Below are 26569 nucleotides of genomic sequence, written 5' to 3'. Positions count from 1 at the left end.
ATAACCTCACTGAGGTTTCATAACCTCTGTTTTGAGAAGACAGGGGGATGGACCAAAAACTACATGCTCAATTAATTAATCTTTAACCTTATTACTTTTTTTATATATTTACAGAATACACTAATAAACAATAAAACTAAATCAACTCTTCCTTTCATGATGTATTATCAACATTATTCTACCTGCTCTTGCTGACTTTAACCCCCTCTGTCCTGTCCTTCACATCAGAGCTGACCCAAGAAAGTAGATATTTAGATATCTACACAGAGTCTAACTTGGTTTTATTTTGTAGTTGAAGTTTGCTCATTTGATGTGCATGTGGTCTACGTTTTTCAGTCATTAAAGTGATTTACTTGTTTAATTCAAGTTCTCGATCACCACACTTAGTGCTTCACTTTGAATATGAAAGTGCAAATTAATACCAGGACACCTCCGTGATTTCACTGCCCTTCTAAGATTAAAAAAACCAAACTGAGGTGGTAGGAGGGGGGCCTCCCAAATCAAATTCAGCATATGGCCCCATAAAGGCTTGGGTCGGCCCTGCTTCACATCCACAGTATACTTCAACAACTGGGATTGTCTACCAGTATAAGTTCTATTTGTCTGAAAACACTTCCTATTACAAGCTTTTAACTGGATCACATCATTGTTTCTTCTCAATAATATAGGTTTTAATCTTATAACTGCTTCATTAAAGCTGTTCATTTTCTTTCTACAGAATATTATGAGACGTTCATGTTTGATTGTGTAATTTTTTACAGTTTTGAATAGATTGTGAAATAAAACTTGTGATAGTCAGGATACTATTTCCTCTATTTCGTATAGAGCAGCGCTTCTATACCAAGTAGCACCTGAGAAAATATTGAAAAAGACTTTTCACAGGAGGCAGATTTAGTCCCAATAAGATAACTTGCTCTCTCATCATGCTCCTCTTCCTCACTGGTATAGTGAAATTAGATTAAGATGGAGTGAGAGATAAGGTGAATCTAACTATTATTATTATTTAATTTATAATAATTATTTTGTTATTTGTTTCATTTTCTGCGCACATCACATACTCTGGTATATACAGTGGAACAGTAGTTCTGATTTCCCTCCAGGTACCACCAGAGGAAGCACACGTACCACTGGGTTAGGGTTAGTAGTGCGGTACACGCACTACAGTTTGAGAACCATACTCCTGAAGGGTTTTGGGTTTTATTAAGCAATTCTCCATGTTTGTAAGGGAAGTCATATTGTAGATTTTACTGTATTTTTTATATGTAAGAAATACATAAATAAATAAACACAAATATAAAAATAAAGCTTGTTGAATTGCACACACAAGTTTGCAGTGTATATTATTTTTTGCCATACTTACAGGAGCACACCAATGATATTCTTTGCAAAAAAAGTGCCTGCCAGAGAATGTGCGAGCATGCCCGCGACTACTCTGCCCTTGACTTGTATCCATTCATCCAAGCGTGCTGGATGGTTTAGTTAATTAAGCTTAATCTACCCCCAGAGACGGATATGAGTGCTGTTACAGTGGCCCACTGAGCTGTCCCTGTACACTCTTCTCTGGACCCCCCATGGAGCCATCAGGGCTGCGCTGCTCAACCATGCTCAAGTATACTGACAATGCTCTAGAGAAACACAGTCTATCTGATAGTTGAAAGATTTGGACGAAAAGGATAAAAAGAAAAAGGCGGACTGGGTTGACATACAGTACATTTGATTTTGGAAAAGCAACCAGAAACACTCAATAAGACGAGGTCATCCTCACGTCTTTGCTTGGCTGATGTGTAAAACAGAAGAGGGAGAAATTAATTAACAAGATTCAGAGTTGCTTTATTTGCAGTTACAGTGGGTCCATGTGGGAGCGTTGCCTGGCTAATTGGTGCTTACACATATGAAGACGGAGACGAAACAGATGTGGACAGAGATATAACATCTGATGTGCACATAATCATTTTTGACATGCAGCTAGTAAGCAAAAAAAAAATGTCCTGAGCTAAAGATATGTAAGAAAAATACAGATATACCCACTATCTATCTGTCATCATTGCACAATCACCACACTGTACACTGTACAACAAGGTTGCAGTCCTATCTGCTTATAAACATATTATTTAACCAGAGTAATCATAGCATAGCATGGTTTTATTTTTATAAAAAAAAAAAAAAATTGAGGTGGAAATTACCCTTTTATTTTGTCTTGGATTATAGATTACCTTTACCTTTGAAACATATAAATAAATTGTAATGTATGACATAAAAAGTCGTAAAATGCCCATGAATGTAGTAAGTAATCAACGCAGCTACATGATCAAATGCAATTTCAGGTATTTTGATCCATTAATGACATATTGGTGCCTATACTGTCTATAGCTGCCACAGAGGCAACTGTGGCTCAGTGGTAGAGTGAGTCGTCTTTTAACAGGGAAGTTTGTGGGTTTGATTCCTTGCTCCGCTAGTCTACATGCCAATGTTTCCCTGGGCAAGACACTTAACCCCACGTTGCTCCTGCCGGCAGGGTGTCAATGGGTATGAATGATGTGTGATAGATGCACCATTTACCATTCATGTCAGTTCTATTGTAGTCAACTATAATAAAGGTCCAGTCTGTAACATTTGACATGATTGTCATCTGGTAGAAAATGAAGATGAAATAATTATACTTAAGTTCTTATAAATGTCCCATCACCTGACTGTATGGATTTGTTTTTGTTTTTATGACCCAAGAATGAGCCTTTTATATTTACTCTACAAATGCCACCATCTTTTTACAATAGCCCACAATGGACAAAATAAACATCTTATTAAGTTTTGGTGTTAACTGCTACATAGTTCCTCAATGACACTTGGAAGGGAAGAGTGAAGTGATGGATATTTAGCTGTAACATGCAACTTTGCCAATAAATGTTGCAGAATTCTTCACACTGTACATTTAAAATATTCATTTTCTTATATGGTACTGTCCAAAAGTCTCCAGAATATATCGGAAACATGTATGCAGTTAAATAATAATAATAATAATAATAATAACAACAACAACAATAATAATAATAATAATATTATTATTATTATTATTATTATTATTATTATTATTATTATTATTATTATTATTAAATTCCAGGGAAATTAAAAGCTTCTACAGGTGAAAGTGTCAAGTGTTTAGTGGAAGATTGCTAATATACAGTATTAGACCAACATCACATAATTCCAATCCAAATGCAAATGATCACAGAAATGTAACAGACATACATGTAAAAACAACAAACCTGGCGGTGCTTTAAAATTAAATCAATTAAAAAAATTACAGTAATGTTTTTCCTCAGTAAATATACAGTTTCACAGTTGTTATGGGGAAATTCAACCACAGCAAAAACAACTTGTGCAACACAGTGATAATACCTCATGTTCCGTCACAACTTTTAGTTAGAAAGAAGAAGTAAAAACAGTCAAAGTGGTTTCTAAATAACATGTAGCAATGTTAATTGATAATGTTTTTTTTTTTTTATGTACATACTACAAGGTTCAAGGTTGTACAGGTAATCGAAAGAATATACGTTCCACAGCGGCATTTCGACACCAAACTGGTGGATGTCTATTGGGCTTGCATTTCCAGTATAATAGCAGAAGTCTGTGGTGCAGTCCGAATAACAGTTGTCGGTCCTCTCTCCTCCTCCTTCTTCCTCAACAGTTGACAGGGTAAAATATGCAACAGATGTTTCCGCAACTTTTGTGAGAGCAAGTAAAGCAGAGGATTCATGCAGCAGTGAGAATACGCAAGGATCAGACAAATATGATAGGCAATGTGGAAGCTTTGCTGTACATTACATGTTTGGTAGGCGTCAACCCCTTCAAACAAAGACATAACATTATAAGGGCCCAAGCAGATGAAGAACGCTGCAACGATATAAAACACCACCGCTACTGTCCTGTATTTCTTCCGGTTTGAACTCTGCAAAACTGTCTTGAGGATGGCACAATAACAGAAAACAATGATGGCAAATGGGAGGAGGAAAAGCAGTGACAGCTGGAGAATGGCTCCCAGCTGAAAACCATTGCCTGGAGAGATGGACTCACATGTCATTGTTGTATCCGACGCATGTATGGCCTTCGCATTGATAGCCTCAACAAAGGACGTGCCGATGCTGATGCACCATGCAGCTACACATACTATGACCGCACACCTCTGCCTTCTCACATAGTTGTTTGGCCATTTGTGAAGCACCACGATAATGAAACGATCCACAGTCATGGCAGTCAGCAGAATGACACTGCTGTACAAACCAACAAAGTACGCAGCCATTACAAATTTGCACAGAAAATCCCCAAATACCCAGTGGTGCAGATAATAGGTGGCCAGGAACGGAAGTGTGGAGGTGAAGACCAAATCAGAGAATGCCAAGTTCAGGACGAAGAGATTTGTGACATTTGTCAGGGTCTCGTAAGTAAAAATGACGCACAGTAGGAGGACATTCACTGTGACACTGAGGATGAAGATCAAAATGAAAAACACACCAGTGATAGTTGAAAAGTCAAACAAGTCACACAAATATGTCGGCCCATCCCCCATGCTCAGCCCTCCATTGCTCATAGTGTCGTTGTTCATTGTGGATTTTCTAAGAGACAGAAGCACACAAATGTCATTGAGCCTGGTCAGACCTTTAAATTGAGCATTTTTGATTTCATTCAAGAATCTCAGGACAGCTGAAGAAACTTATGTACAAACGTATAATTACAGTGAGTACAAAGCAACTTACCCCGAGCATCCAACGGAGATGTCTTTGGCTGTATTGTGGGAAATAAGGAACTTCGCTATAAAAGCAAAAGCTTGGTTCCTCTTTCTTATAAGTCAAAGACGCCACACCAGTGATTCAGTGAATTCTCTGAATTCATAGGTGGACTGAAGAAATATTTAAAAAAGGTTTACAACAAAATAAACTTTATTATAAACACACAAGTAACACTTTTGACAAGAATGTATGTGTGTGTTGCAGGCTCAGCGATTGTTCCATCCACCATAGCTTCCATAAACTGCATATGTAATATTATCATCAATCTAAATGCAATCAAACAATCAAAAGTATTTATACACAAACCTTTGAGCAGTTTCAGAACACATCAACTGACCACCACTGGCCCATTTAAAATATTCTTCCCTTTGTTTGGAGAATTCTTACAGTCAACCAATTCTTACACATCAGAGCTTTAACACATACATTACAAATAATCATGAATGACTTACTATTGATAATGAAGGAGGGACGTTGCACATAAGTATTAGCACAAAAGGATAAAAGCATACATTTGAAAGCGTATGTACACACATTTTGATTGTAAAATAGACTCAAACACTCGCAGACACTTTATTTTCACTTTATATGATTTTGTATTCGGACCTCATTCTGTCCTGTTTTTAATGACACATATTCAAAAAGGAAATGACTGTGTGCCCCACGCTGACATGTTTGAATCACACAGTTCCTACAAAAATTGTCAACAGCACATTCATACAGCCAATTTCTCATTATACCACATTCCAAAGATGTTCTGTTGGATTCAGATTAAGTGACAGAGGATGCCCCTTTTTGCTCTTCTATGGTGGATGCAGCCATTAAGGATGCACAGGAACTGCAAACGTCTGGTACAGGGTGGCTTTTAATACATCCTCTGTTGGTAACAAATGGTCTAATATGTTATGAAGTACTCCCTACACAGTGGTTTCATGGGTATTTGCTTAAACGGTCCACAGATAGATGCACTTTATTCATCCAAAAACTGGAAAATGTATGAAAACAAACATCAACAGAGCTCACTTGATTTCTTATTCACACCACTCTCTGCAAACACTACAAACAGTCATGTGAGTGACCTCTGTGTTTGGTACAAACAACCAAGCCACGTAGTAAAAGTCATGTTGACTACATTTCTCTGGCCGTCTGGCAAATAAATGTCTTGTCTACATGGTTTATGAAGTTGGTGCCCAGTCATCAGCCCGTTAAGTGTTGTTGCTAATAAAGTCAGTTTAAATCAGCTAATTAGGAATATGAGCCAGCAAGCTGTTGATTATTATTATTATTATTATTATTATTATTGATAATAATGATAATAATAATTATAATAAAAATTATTATAATTATTATAATAATAATAATAAAAATTATTATTATAATAATAATGCAACCACATTAGTTGCTCTGTGAGGCAATTCTTAGGCTGCGCTTTAAATTAAAGTTACAGAAAATTAACCATGCATGTGCCCGTAACATGTGTGGATTTCAATTATTTGTATGTTATACACATATCATTTTGAATTGGCTCTTTAAGAGAGACATCGGCTACATAGAAAACTCCTCCCCACTTGTTACCGATATGATTGTAAGTCGACTGGGTAAGTTGCGGATGCTGCTGCTGCTGCTGTTGTTGTGGCCCCAGCTCTTGAGAATTTTCTTCAGGTGGTTTTTAAATTTAACCCCCACAAACACATAAAACACTGGGTTGAGGCAGCAGTGACAGACAGCAACATTCCGGCTTATGTAAAAAGCATATTCCAGAGGTTTACGTGTTTCACAAATTGCGACCAAATCCTTTGAATCGACTTCCTCTTGGTGCCAGTAATGCATTGACTGTAGAAATATCACGACGTTGTATGGTGCCCATCCCACAAAGAAAACTACCAAGAGAATAAAAATGAGTTTCAAAGTTTTGTTCTTTTTCTTCCTTTGGGCATTAGGACGCAACAATCTGCAAATAATCTGGGAATAGCAAAAAATGAATACCACTGAACTGACTGCAAAGAGACCATTTTGCTGGTAGATCCCCCACAAGCTCCAGTATGACTTTGCATAGCCACAGTATGTGTGGTCTGTGACTTTGGTGAACATGAAGGCTGGACTGGCTATCAAGATACTCACGGCCCAAATGATCACAGACGCCAAGACACCGTAGAAGCTTGTGGTTGACATAATGTCAGACAGAGGATACATGACGGCCACGTAGCGCTGAGCAGTCATCAGGATGAGGAGGACGCCACTGCTGTAGAAACCAACGTAGAACACAAAGCTGACTATTTTGCATGCAGGTTCTCCTAAAGTCCAGCCGTGTATGTGGTAGTAGGCCCAGAAGGGTAGACCCGTGGTGAAGAAAAGATCTGATACAGCTAGGTTCAGGATGAAAGCATTGGTGAGAGACTTGAGATTCTCAAACTTAGCCAGAATCCCAATGATGAGGCTGTTGCCGAACACGCTGAGGATCACCACGATGGAATAGAAAACCACGGTGAAGTTGCCTCCAAACTTTGTGACACTTGATTTGTCACACAGCTCATTTTCATAGTCATTGGAATAATAGTTTGAGTTATTGTCTGTGACCATAAAAGGTTCAGTGGTAGCCATTATTTCCTCAGCAAGAAGAAGAAAATCTGAATTGAATAAAAGGGATTCATCAATAAATAACCAACATTTTCACATCACTTTTCACAAACAGTGTTCACATTACTGAGCATAATCTAAAAGAAAACATCTTAGAAATTCTGTCAGGAAAAGTTTGATGATAAACTATTTTATGATGAGAACCAAACATTTGACACACATTATATTATATTATAGAAAATACAAACACACGGCTCTAAATTCACTTTTGACAGAGAGAAACAAAGTATCAATGTACCTTACCTTCACAATGGCTGTGCACACACCAGTCTGTCATGCAGTGAAAACCTTGGTGAATTAGGATGTGTTCCTTAGGTACTGACCACCAAGGTGAAAAGAAGTCAAACACAATTTTCAGATCATCCAAACACGTGATTGGACCATGTGAGAAGACATGTTCCCTTTAACTGGTTTCTTTTCTGATGTCATCACATTTTGCATTTTATGTGAAAATCAGAATCGGAAAAGTAAGTAATTGTCTCTCTGACGATATACTGCAGGTAACACATTTCTTAGTTATTATATTATTATATATTGTATTATCTTGATTTCTGTTAAGGAAAAAAAAATATATAAATCAAGGCTAATCTGCTCAAGCCAAATTATCTCACAGTACTTTCTGTATTTAATAAAAAAAACGATTGTTAATACTACTACTATTATTACTACTACTACTAATAATTATTATATCACATCTCAACTTTTCATCTTGAAATTTATTACATTTCATTTAATACATTTTCTATTTCATTTTATATCATTATCAGTGGTAACAGTCATGGCTTTTTTTAACATATATATAAATATATAATAACACACACATATATAGTGTGTATATGTGTGTGTTATTATATATATATATACATATATATATATATATATATATATACATATATATATATATATATATATATATATATATGTATGTATAATGTACTTATTATGGTCTTAGATTTCTGTTTTTCAGATTTCTGTGGCCGTTTCTCAATACTCAAGTAAGCAAGTATGTACTTGCTTACTTGGGAAGTATATACTTGAGAAGTACGCTGGGAGTATATACTTGCCAAGTACGGGAGTACGCAAGTATGGATATTGAGAAACGGCCCGTGTCTCTCAACCAAACTTCCCCAGCAGCAGATGGCGTCTGTTTCGTCGTTGAAGCTGTCAATCACTCACAGTGCCCGCCCCCACAACGACAGCATGTTTCTGCTACTTCACCTATAAACCGGACACTCTGGACATATTTTCACATCAAAGTACGTGTTTCATTTCCATTTTAATTCAATTTTAAGGTGTTTTCAGTGATTTGTAACCAAACCGCGGCGGTTTATGAGGTGGAATTGATGTTATTTAATAACAAGGCCAGGGAATGGAGAGCTCACAGCAGGTGCATGCCTTAAATCCATTGTTTACGTTGCAGTTTGTTGCTTAAAAAACACTTTTTAAGTGATTTAAGTCAACTTGTCTATTGTAATACGACTGTCGGAGATACATCTCATGTCGGTGAGAGGATGTCACTGTTGCTGCTTTCACCTGTCGTCGTTACAGTGAGGCTGGACTCCTCTCTGCGGGCAGAACAAGCTAACTTGGCTACGCAATGTGTTTTCTTCAGTGTGTCACGTTACCACATCCACGCAGTGTTGTGTTGTCAGCTTTATGTGGCCAGGATTCACAGCGATGTTTTTATGAAAGGGAGAGAGCAGGAAACCCATTTAGGACAGTACTATTTTTGTGCCGGTTGCGTCTTTGGTACATGTTCACTTTTACACATACTGGTGGTTTATTTTAGTGGAGGAACAGTGTCTTTATATTATGACAACATTCCAGTCACATGTTAAATTAATTTTAAATGTCTGTTTGAATCCTACTGCAGAGTCCTACTGCTCACGTTTTCTCCACAATGGCCTCCTGCTCGTCAGTTGGAGATAATCAACTACAGAGGATTATCAGAGATCTGCATGGTAATTATGCTGTCCACACATACAATAACACACTTTACCTCACTGGTTAGGTACACAGGACACATCCGTCATAACCCTACAAGTAAATCTGTATTCAAAAAGCACCTTTTCTCAACCCATGTTACCACCACACCTGATATTTGCTATTTCTATTGATCAGCATCAGCAGATTTTTATTTAATTAATCAACCAATCAAGACTTATTTCTGTTTTAGTTTCAGTTTTAATTGCTGCTCTAAAACTTTATTTTTCATCCAAAAGTTTGTTTGAGAAACTTTTTTTTTAAATTTAAAATGAAAGTATTTTCATAGTAGTTTTCGTATTATGAGGGCTGCAACAATTAATTGGTTTGAGTGTTTTTAATAAACAGTTCTGATTTTTCACCTTCTTAAGTGTGAATATTTTCTGGTTTCTTTGCTCCATATAACAAAGAAATCATTAAAACTGAGTCATTTTGGTTTGAGAACATCATCATTAAGAATTTTGGGAAACACTGATCAACATTGTTCAACATTTTTTGGACGAAACGACTAAATGGTTAATCAAATAATAATCAACCAGATGTATCTAATATATATAAAAAAGGTTGTTGCGGCTCTAATATCATTTGTTATTGTAAGACTGTTAATTATTAAAAGAAACGACAGAAAGAACACACTTGCTGTGTGCTTCTACCCCACATAAATAATTAATTGCAGCATCTTGACAGAAGGTGTTTTGTGGATGGTGACAATCTACGGCTAATAGAGAAGTTGCATGGTGAAATGTGTGCATTTTACCTTAAACTATTTATTTTTACTTTGCACGGACATGTGTTATGTGTGTGTTTATGTGTTAGTAACACCATCACTTTTTTTTTTAATTTAGATGCTGTGTTGGAGTTGAGTAAAGAATACAGGGAGTGTGGTGAACCCGTAACAGATGACAGTGCCAACCTGCACAAGTTCTTCTATAAAATAGAATATCTGCTCCAGGTGGGTTTACGTAAATCTACTAGGGCAACAACTAACTTCTGTTAAGTTCCAAAATATAATTTAAGGGGTGATGATGGAGACTGGTTGTTTTGAGCTTGTTTCTTAAAAGTCAGACAGAATTTTTGTGCAATAGGGCTGTCACTTTTCCAAAAATCAAGGCTGATAAAATTTTCAGTGAGCCATAATTTGTTCAAATAAATCTGAACACAAAAACAACCCCTGAATGGGAAATCACTGACAACAGGAAGCTCCGACAGCATTTTAGTCACAACTGACAGCCAAGGCTACCGTCTTAACACCATTCCTGATAATATTTGTCATAAACAAAAGTCTGCCAACCGGATCGGAATCAAGTGTGACTTTCAATTTTATTTTATTTTATTTGTTACAATAGATTTACGCATGGACAATAACGCATGCTCAGAGCATGCAGATATTCCTGGTATGTACGTATGTACGCAGACATTTATGAGCCTGCATTAGCTTTTTTTTCTTGCTATCTGCAGAGAGATGTTTCCTCTACAGGATTCTAAGTGGTCTTCATGAGATGGAAACATAGATTCCAGATCAAGCATTCCACGCTTAAAAAAAATATCAAGAAAAACTGACTCCCCTATTGTACAATCAACACTGCTGAGGCAGTGGCTATAATGACATCCTTTATGTTTCTTTAGTTTGACCAGAAAGAAAAGAAAACCTTTCTTGGCCAGAGGAAAGACTACTGGGATTACTTCTGTGACTGCCTGATTAAGATCAAGGGAGCTAACGATGGCATCCGATTTGTTAAATCTATCCCTGAGGTAATCTCCCAGTGCGACACAGTCACACTCTTCTTGTCTTCAGCCCTGTCATGGCATGCAACACAAGTGCATACACACTTTCTTCTGGTTTCTTCTTCCTCTTCTGTCCTGGGAACCCAGAGTTGTGAGCATCATTCTCCACTAACTGTTGTTGTAGAATAGTCTTAGTTTGTGTACTTTGTGCTTGTGTATCAGCCTGTGAGTCACATACATCTGTTTTATTTTTATATATATATATATGTATATATATATATGTATATATACATTATCATTATTATTATTATTTATATATTATTATTTAACAATGAAAAGCAGTAAAACCTTTATTAAAGGTGACATCGAATGCTTGTATCGCACATATATGTTAGTTATGGAGGTCTACTTACATATATTAACTTGTTTTCATGGTTTAAAACCTCCTAGTCACTGCAAACGAGCCGATTAAAATATCTCCTCACTGACACTCTCGTCAGCCGCGCTGTTTCAGACCAAAATCACACCCCCAGAACGTGTACTGTGTTGTGATTGGCCAGCCAACGAGAGCTTTCCCACTGTCCTGTGATTGGCCAGGTACCTGGAAGTGACGTAATAGATAGGCCAGCTCTCAGATACACAGCTCCCCCTCTGGCAAGGTGGATGCTCTGCATCTCAGCAGCTACAACGAGAGTAGTTCTTCTTCTTCTGCGGTTGAATGTACGCAACCGGATGTGCCCGGACTAGTGCCCGCACCAGGAGGCGCTACAGTGGTGAGAGGAGTGGTGAGGTACACTGATGTGGGCTTCACAGAGCCCAGGAAAACAATAAAACCCTATTTTCTCAGCAGTGGCTGAACTGTTTGTTCTGAAACTTTAGGGTTTCATAAACGAGGTAATGACGCAGATACACACACAAATGCAGCGTTAATTGGAGCTTCCGGTCTATGTCGCCTTTAAAGTGGTAGGAAGATAACTCGTCATCAGGTATCTGTGATTTGTTACAGTGTATTTGTTAAATACACCAACTATTATAAATTAAATATTAAACACATTGATTAAAGAAGTACATGGAGACGACAAAATTAGGTTTAAAAAAAACAGTAGTAGTACATTTTATTTTGAGAGTGATTTTTTTTGTTTGTTGTAGTAGTTAATCAAGATAACCAGCTGAGTTATCGTTATAAAAGTTCCTAATGAAGTCTACTTCAGCATCACATCAGTGTCAACTGCCCTCCTTAATTTCAGTCACCAGCATATATCGTTTTTCTCACATTTAGCCAGGGAGGGTTAAATGTGTGTAAATGTGTTAAAAGTGATTGATAGATGGGCCAAAATGTGCAAGTTGTCAGATATTTGAATTGTATTGTATAATCACAATATTAGCCAAAATAATCACAATGTGACTTTTTTTTTACCATATCATGTGGGATTTTTTTGCCAGTATACTTCTCTTCAAATGTAACAGTTCAGTTGATAACAGCTGACAATAGTGTTGGGGAAAATTCTTACACATATTACTTTTACTATTCTTTTGCTCATCATCATCATCTTGTATGTTCGCTACATACATAACAGAGTCTCCAGCTGGTGTCCTTATGGTAGATCTGTGAGTCTGTTGTCTTAACTAAACCCCTCTCCATCTGTCAGTGTATTTGAACGTCTGGTCAGGAAAGTCTCCATGCCATGACGATGGACCTATTTTACCTTCATTTCTTTTGGGTTCATTTAAAACTACATTTATCAAGTACATTTCTTAATACAAAAATAAAAGGTGACTATTTGAATTTATTTTATTTAGTTATTTTCAAGTAATGGTCACTGATGGACAGTTTTTAAACCGTTTTCTGACATTTTTCCTTCAGTCTCTGGACTATAAAAGGAGAACATACACTAAAGTGAATATTTTTGTGCATTCTCAGTTGAAGACGTCTCTCGGTAAAGGACGGGCCTTCATCCGCTACTCACTCGTCCACCAACGTCTGGCAGACACGCTGCAGCAGTGTCTCATAAACCAGGTGGTCACAAGGTCAGAGGAGCCAGATGTATGCGCACACAAGTCTATTTATTTTCTGTGTTAGAAATCGACTGGATTTTTTGTGGGGTTATGTGTTGGCATTTATGTTCACATCCTTTTGTAGGAAGTGTGACTCTCTGTTCCAGGTTAATATCTTATTTCTGCTTATTCTCACTTGTAGACGCTTCCTCTTTACAAATGATCAAATGTCAATTTAGTTTAAGGTTTTAGTTTCACCTCCATGTGTGTATGTGTACTCTATACAGTATTCATGCTCTTCATGTTTTTCTGTTTATATTCTTCCTATTCAGTGACTGGTATTACGCCCGCAGTCCATTCCTCAAGTGTCACCTCACAGCTGACATCATCAACCATCTTTATGAGCTCAATCAGATCCAGTTTGACGTGGCAGCCAGAGGCTACGACCTCGATGCGGACTGGCCGGCATTTGCAAGGTAACGAAAAGCAACTGTTGACACCTAACAGTTGAGTTGAGAGGTTAAGGATCATTCTGAGGGTGGAAATAATTACCAAAAATTATCGGATAACGACTTTAAGTATGATGAAATAACACACCATGTAAGTTTGATTATTAGAGAATAATGGTGCAGTATTAGGTATTTCAAAATGTGAAGAAACACTTAATTAGCTGATCACTCAGCACGGTCACAGCTCTTTTTTTGGCTTGCATGTGTGTGCAAATGTGTGTATAAGAGGATGTGGGTGCCAACAGGGTGTGAACATTGATCACCATTCATCACGTCAACACCTTTGCCAAAACTTTTCACTTCCTTCTCATTAATTTGCACTTACTCTACGGGGAATGGTTACAATTTTTTTCAAAGAAGAAATTGCGCTGTTGTTTTATGGAATTGTAACACAGTGATTATTATTTAAATCCTGTTGTACAATTAAAGATTAGCTGCAAATAAATTTTATTTGTTTCTTTCAAATTGTGATTATATTGTTACATATGTCATTTTTGTTATATTATACAAAAATGTGATCTATTTTAAATGTATTATATTAATACTGTATATATACATTAACTATGATATGTCTTAAGAGATTGAGGAAACAATAATTGAAATACTGCAAAATATTGCAAACTGTGTTTTGGTATCCTTTAGTCAGTCAATTGTTTCAAAATAGTAGTTATGACATTTATTTGAAACAATGAAAAGGTTTTGTAAATTGTGTTTCAAAAAAAACGGAGATATTGCGGAGTGGGTAAACTTTCCACATAACATTTACCTAAGAATAGTTTTAGTAACTGTCAAACAGCTCAGCCCATATTATTATCTCTAACTGTCAGTTATAAACCATAGTTTAATCTGACTGTGCTATTCATGGTATTGGATTGCAGTAGATTGTTTAAGATTGTCATTTTATAAAGTACACCTATCAAGGTTTCTAATTAGAAAGATTAATATTAGTGTGTTTAAGTTTGTATGAAAACAAAGCTGTTGCCTGTAGCTACGAAATGACACAACATTTCCTGCTTCTTTCCTGGAAACTCTCGGCATAAAATACTAAGAAGATGCAAAAATCTTGTCTTTGTATAGCTACAACAAAATCACATAGTCCCTTCCAGGAAATGGGGTCATATTAAGAAACAAGGGGAACTATTACTAAATGGTTATTGTAGATTCTGTCAATTCTGTGATTTTTTTATGTTGGGATAAGACCGTTACCTTTTTATGTCATGTTTGGTTCATCTGATGTTAAAATATCTTAATATTTGGTGTCTCATTTTGCTTAAGGCGGACTTTAGGCTCAGCCTTGTCTGCTTTCCTGTGGAAGCCTCCAAGTCGTTGCTCCAGCATCAACAGTTTGGTTGGCAATTATTCACAGTCCCAGGTACATACTCATGACTGTATAAAGCCGCATGCAATAGTTTGGTTAAATGGCACATTGTGTTGATAAGTGAAGAAACATTAAGTAAATATTACTATTGCATCAAGCATCATTATTTTATTAACGTAAAATATAGAGGGGGAAAAAATGCATTTTCAGCATGAGCAAATCATTGACAACTTCATTAAATAATTTGGACTCAATTGACATGTAATTTTAATGACTTTTTGATACAGGCTTGTGTTTACTTTTATTCACTTCTAAAAAAAATCTGTAGTTACTTACTGCATTTGGATATGCACATACTCTCTCAAACACTTATCATGAATGCTGTTTGAAGCATCTGCCCACTGTTATTTTGTTCTGTCCAGGCACAAGAGTTTCTTCCAATCCCAGACTTGAATCACAGTCTCCTTAGTGAACTGGAGGAGCCCTCTCCCTGCAGTATTGCAGAGAATCTCCGCATCGAGCTGGATCAGTCTGAGCTAAGACAGCAGGAGCTTCTCGTACAGATTCAGGAGTTAAGCAAAGAAGCTACTGAGCTAAAGGGTGTGGTTAAAGACCTTCAAGGAGAGCTGGCAGCTCAAAGGTCATCTGGCCATTTAGTAGCCACCGAAGCCCAAACTTGCCAAGAAATAGCTAATGTGGAGACAACGAATCGTCTTCACACATGTAGGGAAACAATAAACAGTGAACTTCACGACAGACTCACAGCTGCTGAGGACAAAAATATGGATCTTATCACTAAGTTGGATCAATCACTTAAAGAAAAGGACCAACAAACAGCCAGCTACTGTGACTCAGCTTGGAAAATGCACGACCTACTGGATAAACTGAAGACAGCAGAGGAGGAGAGGCTAGACGCGAAGAAGGAGGCTGAAGACATGGCCAGGCACTCTGAGCGCTTATCACAGGAACTCAAACTCAGGGAAGAAGACTTGAGAAACAGTAAGGAGAAGCTAGCTGAAGTAAAAACTGGAGCCCATGAGGAACGGGAAGAGGCAGTCAGACGGTTGGAAGAGCTCCAAGGGGTGGTCAGTCGAATTCAAGGGACATTGAGTTTGAAAGAGAAGGAGACAGGGAACCTGAGAGCCCAGCTTCAGGATCTACAATTGTCACTGGAGTGCAGAGAACGACAGGCAGAGGAACTAAGGAAAAGGCTGCAGCTAGAGAGGGAGGAGGAAGGGCAGAGATGTAGCATCAGCATAAGCCAGAATGAGGAACTTGAGAACCTCATTCTGGATTTAAGAAAAACCATAAAAAACAGAGAGAAAGAGCTAGTTGTCAGTTCAGAGAGAATCAAACACTTGGAGGAGCAGGTGGAGAAATTAAATGTTGATGTTAATGAATTCACTTTTGATCAAACCAAAAACATTGAGGAGTACAAAACACAATGCAGCAACCTCACAGATATAAACGCTAAGCTTCATCGAACAATAAAGACGAGTGAAGATAGCATTGCAGACCTAACAAAGAGCAGGACAGCCTTGTTAGATCAGCTAGCTGTGTTGAAAGCTTCAGAAAAACATTTTAAAAATAGAGCAGAGGCAACAAATATGAACGTGGAAGCCCGAGAAAAGCAGCTTTTAGACGAAAACCTGCATTTGGAGGAGACTGTTCAGAAGGCACTTGTCCAGAAGCAGGAATTGGATGCTCAATTGAAGAAGCTAGAAAATGAGATTAGAGACCTTGTTGAGGTTCAGTCATTGTTGAAGAAGGACTTGGCAAGAGCTCAGCAGGAGTTTGACTCTCTTACCATCAAAGCTTCAGTGTTTGAAAAGAACCTCACAGTGTCCCAAAGAATTCAAGCAGAGTTACTTGAAAAACTCCAAGAAACTGAGACAAAACTCAGAGACCAGACCGTTAAATGTGAGCTTCTGCAGGCTCGAGCAGTGGAACTGGAGAGAAGGCCCGAAGAGCTGCATGATGAAAAGGGAGCTGCAGAGAGTAATGAGAAAATGCTGAAGCTTCATGTTGACCATCAGAGTTCCTCGGCAGAAAACAAAGAGGGCCCAGTTAGGCTGGTGATAGCTGAGGCTCAACTGGAGCTCAACTTAAGGGAGGTGCATCGACTTCGTGAAGAGGTGGTGGAACTGAGGGCTCAGCTTTTCTCGGGAACTGCGGAGAGAATGAAACTTCAGGCCCTGCAGGAGGTGACAGAGGCTTCCAGAGAGGACCTCCGTGTTTTAGCCGAACAACTCAAGGCCCAGGTGGAGGATCTCAACCGCCGGCATGTGGATGAGATTCTTCATTCAAGGGAGCGAGAGGAGGCTCTTATCCATGAGCGAGACGTTGAGGCTCAGGCTCGAGTTGGCCTGGCTGCGGAGGTGACTGCCTCCAGGGAAGAGCTTAATAAACTGAAGCTGCGATATGAATCCTTGTGCCTGGAAAGCAGTGAATCCAGGGAGGCGCTCCATAGAGCCAACACAGAAACAGCTGAGCTTGGTGTCCATGTCTGTATGCTAACTGCTGAGAATGAAGAGGCCCGTCTGCGCTGGGTGGGCCTGTCGACAAGGATGCAAGAGCTGGAGGACGAGGCCACTCTGGAAGCTGAAAGGCTGAATAGCTGCAATGCAGAGTTGCGGCAAGCGAACCAGCAGCTACTTCATCAGCTCCATAATGAGGAGGATGTGTTGGCAACCAAGCAGCAGTTGCAGAAGCTAAGTGAGGCCCAACAGGAGGCTGAAACTCTGCAAAAGACAAACCAGGATGAGATCGAGGCACTCCACTTCCAGCTGAGCAGCCAAGCAACAAACTATGACAGCCAGCTCCAGGTCAGGCTTAAAAAAAGTCAACTATGCCGTTTTATGCTTCATTTTTTCAAATGCATTTTCTTAACCATGTTAATGTTTCTCTCCAGATGTAAGCTAATTTAAGTGTCATATTCAGTATAAATTAGAAACTTAAAGGTAGAAGAATCTCAGTAAAAAGCTATTAGCTCTTTACCAGAATGCATCAGTACAAATCTATCGCAGTGTCATTTTTACTTAGTCTTCCATGCCATTCACTTCTCATTTTTATTCCCATCCAGGGTGTAACACAAAAGTTACAGACATTGAAATTACACCTGGTGACTGAGCAGGAAAAAGTGATTGATCTGGAGAACAATCTCAAAGAGCTCAAGGTGAGACAAGGACCCGCTACTTGCACAGTTGCTTCCACGATATAATGAATCATAGGCAGGTAACTCTAGGCCCATCCACATTTCTTTTATGGATTTTGAGGAGCTTTTGAAGGCCGATGAAAGAACGAAACTGAGCTTTTCGGTCATTACATTTGTGCCCAGTGTAAATCAAATACTAAAATCAACTAATTCATGTCATGAAGTGGCTAAATCAGAGTTCAGATCTTAGAATCCCCTGAAACTAAAGATAACATGAGCAATTTAGAAAAGGCAGATTTAATGTCCAGATGTGCATTTTATATATACATTTGTGCTTATATTTTTTTTGGTTGTTGGACATCTGTTTTCACAAATGATAACTTTTCGTCATTCACGTTTTCAAAGATTTGATTTAAAAAAAAACAAAATTTTTTGCACATCCAAAAAAGCATATGCTGCAGAACACAGGGATAGGAAACCTCCCACAAATTGCAAATACATTCATCTAAATGTATATTGGTACATTTCGGATTGATTCATAAGATAGGGAAATTTGCAGATTCAACTTTGTCTGTTTTTCTACTGTAATCAAAACGTTATGGTCAAAAGTGTAATTCACAAAGAACCAGAAATAATGTCTGGCTTTGCTGTGTTGATTGCAGGCTGAGAATCAGAGATGCTGCCAACAGATTGAGGAGAAAAACCACCAGATGGCCGAGTATGAAAATCTCATCCAGCAGAAAGAAGGCGAGATAATCCATCTGAAAGAAAATTTATCAAGGTGAGATGCTGTATTCACAACCACACGTCCCGGACAAAATGAAAGCTCTGTGAAATGAAATGTTTCCAGCCGTGTGTGTGTGTGTGTGTGTTTGTTTTTATTTAGTATGGGTCTTGTGAGGAAATTGGTATTCTTGTTCTGATACGCAGGTCTGAGGAGGGTCTACAAGCAGCTCAGGAGACCTGTCAGGAGATGAGTGAAAATCTAAGGAGAGTCACACAGGACAAACAGAGCTTTGATCTCAAGACGGCTGCTGAACTCGATGACCTCTACCGCACCAAAATCAATTTGGAGGAGAGACTTGTGGAACTCATCAGGTAGAATCATACGTAATGAAACAAAAATGGAGACTCACACTCTGCACACCCAGCAAAACAATCAGGTCCTGCTCTATGTAGGAACAAAATGAAAAGATAAAACAATGTCACTGCATTTTGTTTGTGAGTGAACAAGGATGAGCGGCGATGCCTGCATTTGCTCCCCAATGCATTCAAATTGGTCCAAGAACCCCAGCTTGTACCAACTACAGTATAACGTGCATTTTACAAAAATGCTTTTTATCATTATTTGCAGGGAGAAAGACGCGCTTTGGCAAAAGACAGACGCCTTGGAATTTGAGCAGAAACTGCGTGACGAGGAGACGGAGAGAGACGTGAACTACTGTTTGGGCTGTCACAGTCAGTTCAGCTGGTGGCTCCGCAAGTACAACTGCAGGTCAGTTTTCTGCCACCAAAACCGCATTTTCACTCACAATTCCTGTGAAACACTAGTGAACAAGAACCAAGTCCGAGTCACGTACGTGCATTGGCGTTTTATCTCGGCTTTCACTTCTGTAATACAACTGTGAAGTGAGAGACCCACCCAGACAACTATGCGGTGTCCATCAATGTGTCTTTATTGTCAGGACCTGTAGTGAACTTGTAAACGATTCGGTGCCATGTAATGGGTTGTAGTAATATTTGAGGATTGACAGTTCTTTTTCAAAGAAAAGTGTAAATCTGTTCATTCTCAGCACATCGCTGAATTATTTATAATATATTCCTGTGAAAGCAACAAGACCTGCAAATACTGAGAAACTAAATGAGAACAACATATACAACTTAAAACAGCAGCAAAATGGTGAATAAAGAGAATAACGGACGATAAAGTGGTTGAAAGTCAGTGCATCAGAATAGCCATGTTTTAAAATAACAAGTACACCATAGATTGTAAATTATCTCATTTGTCTTCATTTGACTTCATCTTTTAAAGAATTTTGCAAGTGTCATTATAGTGTCACACAAAGTTTTTTGGAGTGTTTTTTAAATAGTTTTTTATTTGTGGTAAAAGATAGAAAAAAGTCTGTATGTATGAACAGATTTGAAACATGCCTTGCAGCATTACTCACTCACATAAATAATCCTCTGTACACAGAATACATTTCAAGATACTGAGTCATCTCACTCACTCCATCATGCTGTGTTTGCTGTTTTCTTTAGGCTGTGTGGGCGTCCCTTCTGCTACTACTGCTGCAGCAACACGGTGAGCACCCAACAGGGCGGCAACAGAGAGCGATGCTGTGCGGACTGTTACAACCAGCACAGTGCAGTAGTGGAGCGCCACCCACAGGAGGAAGTGGCTCACAGCACGCCACTGACACCTTTCAGCCGTTTGTTGCAGGCCGGGAGAGCTGTGACCAGTGTGTCTGGTAAGACGATGGCTTTTATTACTTCACCCCATGGAGTGGGAGTGAAGTATTGTGTGTGTGTGTGTGTGTGTGTGTCTGTACGCTTCCGCACTTGCAATATGAGCAACAGAGACCTGCTTGTGATAGACACACACGTTGCCTGCGCTTGTTGCGTGAATGGTGTGAATTCTGCCATCTCCTGTTTTCATAATCAATGGATCTGTCGTTTTATTGATTACTCGAGTAATTTTTATACCATATAACAAATAAGTGATTAAAATGTAATCGTACTGGATTGTGGACAAAACGTCAGCATTTCCAGGTTTGAAATTTCTTTTTTGACATTTTAGGGACCAAAAAAATTACTCGATTAATCAAGAAAACAATCGACAGATTAATCGAGTAATTTTTTTAGTCCATAACATTTTTTTCAAACCTGGAAATGATGACACTCTCAAATGTATTGTTTTGTCCACAATCCAATATGATCAAACTACCGTATGGTCATTTATTTGTTATATGGAGCAAAGAAACCAGAAAATATTCACAAGTAAGAAGATAAAAATCAGAAAACCTGTTTTAATAATGAAAAAAAAGTTAAAAAAAACCTATGAAAACTCATAAATGTCTAATAATAATGTATCTGCACAGAACACAGTGATACGTTAATGATGAGGTAAGAAAGTAATGAAAACGCAATAATAAACGTTAAGGTACTGTTTGTTTTTCAGGAGAAAACGAAGATGACAAACGGGATGATGGTGTTTTTGACATCATCACTGATGAAGAAGTGAGTGTCGTCAGTGACTCCCTCTCGTTTGCCACTGCCTGCTCTCCCGAACATGGGCAGCAGGGGGCGGCACAACTGTAAGTATCGTTCATGGAGTCGGTCACAGTGGGATTGAGACTGCAGCACAGTCAGCGGTCGTGATTGTGAAACACAATGTTCCAGCATTATACATGAGCACATCTGATTCAACACATGCATCCAGTATAATCTGTGCAGCCAGAAAGTCACATATTATATCAAGTTCATTCTTTTTTTCGTACAATAGTCGGGTATTTTGTATTGTCACAGCAATGTTAAAGGTAGTAAATAATAAAAAAAATGCATTATAAACACCAGGGATTATAAGTAATATATCAAAGGAAAGGACAGGAATTATTGACACACTGATAAACATGTGTTTGTTTTTTCTAGAAGCAGCAGTGCCAGTGCAGGTGACATCACATCCGAGGACACTGAGGACCTCAGTGCTGCAGTACAGGACGCAGAGATTTGCTTGCTAAAGTCGGGAGAACTTACGTGAGTGAACGCAGTGAACGTTTACACTGAAATTTACGTGAATGCAGAAGTTTCCCGTTTACATGTGCAGTGGATTGGGTCAAAATGTTAATGTCAAAACCTTCAGAGGAACTTTCATAACGATTTCCTTGGAGTAAACGTGAAGCTTACTCCTAAAACAGGAAGTGAAACATGAGACTAGGAACAGCTTCCCTGTTACTTGATCATGTGGGACCTTTTTTTTTTTTTTTTTGCAGGCTGCGAGAAACTATGCAAGTCCTCATGTCAGCAACTAAGTTACTGTGAATTATGAAAGGAAACTGATTTGACTTACATGTCTTGACAAAACACTAGTGTTGTAATACACAACGTCACTTGTTGTCTTGGTCAAGACCACAAACTTTACATAAGGGAAAGTTGGATTCATGGAAACGAGAAGCTGTGGTTTGAGCTGAGATGTTGGCAAGTTGTCAAAACACAAAAAAACAAGTTGCATTACAACATTACAGCAAACAATACACAGCACGTTACCATTCCCTCAGTGGAGTGAAAGAGATGAGAGTGTAGAGTCGATTAATGCACTTCCATTCTGTGAACAAAATGCAGGACTGTAGTTGTGTTCATGTTTTGCTTGTATTGCTAATTTTAAGTCCAAATACACTTAGACTGTCATGTTGTAGTCCCCTGTGTGTTGGCAATCTGGGCTCTAGACATGCAAAAATACATTTAAAATGCATAAATGTCGTATGAGGCACAAATGAAAATACAATGCACCTGATGTATCCCAAACTAAAATGTAGTCAAGGTTATTTGTTATCGTATTTAAAGTCATAGATACAGCATATCGGTATTTTTTACGCAACATAAAAGCTTGTGGTGGTTTGTAATTCTTTGCTATTTCAGTGCACTCTATTATTTTTAGTGAATAAAAGTTTATCTTAGTTAGTCTTGGAATAAGTAAGATAATGAGAGTAATAGTCAGTGACAGCTCTCCTACACTGCAAACCTTTGCCCCATGCTGCAGTCTTTCTGTCCCCTTCACAATCGACGACATCTCTGAGTTTGGGGACGGCGCCCAAGAGCTTTTCATCAAGTCCAGCTGTTACAGCACCATCCCCATCACCATGAGCATCCCCGGGCCCACTGTCACCTGGACTTTCACCTCGGAACCTAAGAGCATCTCTTTCAGTGTGGTCTACAGGGAGAGCACAGAGACGCCGCTGGAGCAAGCTAAGGTAAGACGTGGGGATAAAATAGCTTGGTTCATTAAGCTGTGCAGCCTTTGAAAGGAAATACACAAACATGAGCATGGCTGGTGTGAGTAGTGTGACAGTGGGGTAAAATATAGGAAACTTAAATTAAATCATTTAGCTGTGTGTCACTTCATCTTGAGTGAATAAACACAACCAGGAGGAGGATGTTTATGTTGCTCTGATACTGCTCAATGTGTTCATTAGCAACCTATTGATAAAAAAATGTGGACAAGTTAACCTCAAGTGTGGTGATCCTTTATGTCAGTGCTGTGTTTACAGTACGCTGCTGCTGCGGCTGCTGCTGCTGCTGCTGGGGATGCTCCTTTGGAATGAAGCACTACACTTACCCCAAAGTCAACAACACTATTTGTTCATGCTCTATTTGTGGAAGAATGTTAAGTCTCTCTTAATATTTACCTTCCAACTTGAAAAGAACAGGTACTCTTGCAGTTAACCTGCCAGTTGCTGTATTCTGTCACAAAGGGAAACAATCAAAAAAGACTGTCTTTACGTCTAAATTTAATACTAAATAAAATGGGAAATATGCTGTCGACTCTGTGCAGATATTTCTCTCTGCTGTCACCGTACATTTCAAACCTGATTTCTATTTGGTTTTTTTCTGTCTCTGCAGGTTTTAATCCCACTCACTCGCTGTAACTCCCACAAAGAGACAATCCAGGGGGAACTAAAGGTCAGAAACCCCGGAGAATACACACTCATCTTTGACAACTCCTTCTCCAGGTCAGTCACCCTGTTCCTTTCTTGATTGTCAAGGAAAAAAAGAAACCCTATTAACTCTGAGCAACAATTCTGAACTAGACCGGAATGAGCTAAAGGCAAACATTTCTGTCTGTCCTGATAATCAGGTTCATCTCAAAGAATGTGCTGTATCACCTGAGTCTGGCCAAGCCCGTGGTCTACGATGGCACTGACCTCCCCTGACTGTGACATGAGGAGCTCATAGAAGCTGTGGAGTTCACTTTCATGACGCCTGTCATTCAGAGCGCTTAAACTCACAAGCAGTAGTTCCAGGTACCTGGGTCGGCGTCTAGTGACTCACTCAAACAGTTCCACAATTTACACTAGATGTGAGACTGAATGTGAGCATGTGCTCCATCATATAAGCTTAATGTTGTCATTTAATTGTAGAATTATTTATTAGATTTGCATGAACTCACATTTTAACAGGTTTTGTGAACTTGTAGCAAAGGTTTGCTGCTTCCTGGAAATCGTTAAGCTGCTGTTCTCTTCAACTTTAGGTCAAATTGTTCAGTAGGTGAAGTTTCACTTTATTTGCAGCCATCACATGAAGAATACTGTTGTTAAAATTTGAAAGGGAACAGGTGAAATGGTTAAATAACCTCTATTATAATCAGAATCACAATACTTTATTAATCAAACAACATATTTATCAGTTTATGTATTACTTGCAGAAAGAGATTCTAAACGTGAATGAAGCGTGAATACATTTTTTGATTAATTAATTCCTATAAGAAGCAGACAGAAGAATCTTTTTTGTGACTTATCCTGAGTATTAAACATATCAAATCAAAGTGTGTTATCACAGTGATGCAAAAATAATACATTTCAGTAGTGACATAAGACAGTTATCAGTGAACCCACACAAAATAATAAAAGGAGAGTTTAACAGCATGGTGTAAATGATATAACAAAACACTGCAAACAGAGTTGACTTAAGTTTGTTTTAGTCTCAAAAACAGGTGTATTTAGAATGAGTTTAACCGATTTAGTTTTTCTTTTATCAATGCGTATTTGTATTTATAAAAGAGTATTTGTATCCAAAATGGCCACAATAATCTGATTTTAAAGTTCACACTTAATATAGCTTGTCCTTTTTTCACCTGAAAATCTAGGGAATTTGTTTTTGCTGTGTAATCCTGATAGAGCGTCACTGGAAGAAGCAGGGATTCTGACTCTAAAGCTGCAGCTGCAGCACATCATTCAGCTTTAACTGCCTTCACTCAGCAGACTTCACTTTCTGATGACTGCAGATGCAGAAGAGTGTAAACACTAAGAATGTGCTCGTACTACACCCTTCCAAAACAACTATGACACATGCACCCTGTATCATAGTGTGTAATAATAAGCATGGAATTAAAGACAAATTCATTAACGTTATGTTTTTATTCGTGTACAATCACCTGCACAGTCACATGATGGTGTAGATTTTATCACCCCAGAATGAGCCTTGGTTCTCCGCCACACTTGAGGTAAGGGGATATTCAACATTTACCAAGAAATGTTGCAAAATTTTACACAATGTACCTTTTTAAGCATTTAGTTTTTACTTTGTGTGCATAGTACGAGTCATCACTCGTGTTTTCATATTTTTGACACCGGAGTGATGTTTCTGCATTTGCTTAGCAGGGATACTGTTGCCTATTTTGTATTTATAGACGGCTTTTATAGATGGAAGGAGTTTGAGGTTTACTACCGTTACTGTTTACTGTTGCTGTGTCTTCAAATTACACAAAGCCGAAAAAATCAGTTTTGTACTTGAAGTTGTCCGGCGTGGACTCATGTGAAGTAGAAAATGAAAATATCTCTATTTTGAGTGTCTTACAGCTAAACCTTTGATCATACTGACTGACCTCTAAAGTGTCTTCCAACATTTTATAACGTTTCGTTTTGAATATATTCTGACATGAGGAGGAGGAATCTCACTTTTTATACATCTTCATAACAAAGTAAGAAGAGTGATACATTGCCAAATACTACATATATTGGGGGGAATGTATTCGTCTTTTTTTTCTGTATTGCTCTGAAAAGGGAGTTTCTGTTTCGATGACATTGCAACACGACAGCAATATTATGCACTTTTGAAAGGGCTTTCGTCAGTCTGCTTCCCATGAGCCTTTGTGCCATTTGATGAATGGTTTTCATTTTCCATTGTATCTAGTGAGTGTGTGTTTGTGTGTGTGTGTGTGTGTGTGTGTGTGTGTGATTGTAGTCGAGTTTTACAGCTGGATTGACCAGAGAGACTTAACCTGTAATTGATTGTTGACAATGTTTTATTGAAATGTAATTTATGTACTAAAGATTTATAATGGAGCCTATTGATGATTACGAGCAAATAAAAGAGGATAAAGTGATAATAGTGTGTGATGCCTTTGTCATCATCAGAGCATGTTGATAAGTCTGGATTTTTAGGACTTGAGCACTGACTGCATTTACATGCAGAAGTTAAAAACGATAATAAATTGGCATGGGATATTAAAATGTTATCAGACTCGGCTAATGGGATTTAACGCCGACTTCAAACGTCAACACTGGGATCCAGAACAAACACACAATCCACCTTTATAAGGAGATCCTGCTTTATTGTCGTTTAAAAACCTAAACCAATAACACAGCTGCTTTTGCTTGTCTATACTAAACTTAAAGAGCCACCATACTCAAGAATCAGAGGCTTGACATGTTCCAACAGCGTTTGTGTAAGACAGATCTTAGCAACAATC

General features: G+C 38.3%; 3 protein-coding genes across 3 annotated transcripts; 1 reads left to right on the top strand and 2 right to left on the bottom strand.

Moving 5' to 3' along the window:
• Positions 1 to 1842: 1842 nt before the first annotated feature.
• On the bottom strand, positions 1843 to 4789 carry xcr1b.2 (chemokine (C motif) receptor 1b, duplicate 2). The gene is made up of 2 exons (XM_058638458.1): positions 4752 to 4789; positions 1843 to 4610 (listed from the first exon to the last, which is right to left on the bottom strand). Exon 2 carries the CDS (start codon positions 4598 to 4600, stop codon positions 3590 to 3592), a length of 1011 nt encoding a protein of 336 aa, XP_058494441.1. The 5' UTR covers positions 4601 to 4610; positions 4752 to 4789; the 3' UTR covers positions 1843 to 3589.
• Positions 4790 to 6159: 1370 nt separating this feature from the next.
• LOC131467258 (chemokine XC receptor 1-like) lies at positions 6160 to 7725 on the bottom strand. Its single transcript, XM_058641062.1, has 2 exons — positions 7665 to 7725; positions 6160 to 7411 (listed from the first exon to the last, which is right to left on the bottom strand). Exons 1-2 carry the CDS (start codon positions 7696 to 7698, stop codon positions 6330 to 6332), a joined length of 1116 nt encoding a protein of 371 aa, XP_058497045.1. The 5' UTR covers positions 7699 to 7725; the 3' UTR covers positions 6160 to 6329.
• Positions 7726 to 8607: 882 nt separating this feature from the next.
• LOC131463592 (FYVE and coiled-coil domain-containing protein 1-like) lies at positions 8608 to 26206 on the top strand. The gene is made up of 18 exons (XM_058635372.1): positions 8608 to 8677; positions 9295 to 9382; positions 10250 to 10356; positions 11031 to 11156; positions 13051 to 13157; positions 13457 to 13600; positions 14909 to 15005; positions 15374 to 17776; positions 18034 to 18126; positions 18768 to 18886; positions 19036 to 19203; positions 19460 to 19600; positions 20365 to 20573; positions 21284 to 21419; positions 21754 to 21858; positions 22862 to 23072; positions 23722 to 23831; positions 23957 to 26206. Exons 2-18 carry the CDS (start codon positions 9322 to 9324, stop codon positions 24030 to 24032), a joined length of 4413 nt encoding a protein of 1470 aa, XP_058491355.1. The 5' UTR covers positions 8608 to 8677; positions 9295 to 9321; the 3' UTR covers positions 24033 to 26206.
• The last annotated feature ends 363 nt before the right edge of the window (positions 26207 to 26569 follow it).

The sequence above is a fragment of the Solea solea genome, chromosome 1 (assembly GCF_958295425.1).
Source record: "Solea solea chromosome 1, fSolSol10.1, whole genome shotgun sequence".
Classification (NCBI taxonomy): Eukaryota; Metazoa; Chordata; class Actinopteri; order Pleuronectiformes; family Soleidae; genus Solea; species Solea solea.
This window is presented reverse-complemented; position numbering and strand designations above follow the sequence as displayed.

Excerpts from the sequence above, each read along its gene's own strand:
- xcr1b.2 (XM_058638458.1), bottom strand. The coding sequence starts at position 4,600 with ATGAACAACGACACTATGAGCAATGGAGGGCTGAGCATGGGGGATGGG.
- LOC131467258 (XM_058641062.1), bottom strand. The coding sequence starts at position 7,698 with ATGACAGACTGGTGTGTGCACAGCCATTGTGAAG. Across the intron at positions 7,412-7,664 it reads TGTGCACAGCCATTGTGAAG|ATTTTCTTCTTCTTGCTGAG; the intron begins GTAAGGTACATT and ends TATTCAATTCAG.
- LOC131463592 (XM_058635372.1), top strand. The coding sequence starts at position 9,322 with ATGGCCTCCTGCTCGTCAGTTGGAGATAATCAACTACAGAGGATTATC. Across the intron at positions 15,006-15,373 it reads GCAATTATTCACAGTCCCAG|GCACAAGAGTTTCTTCCAAT; the intron begins GTACATACTCAT and ends TGTTCTGTCCAG. Across the intron at positions 17,777-18,033 it reads ACTATGACAGCCAGCTCCAG|GGTGTAACACAAAAGTTACA; the intron begins GTCAGGCTTAAA and ends ATTCCCATCCAG.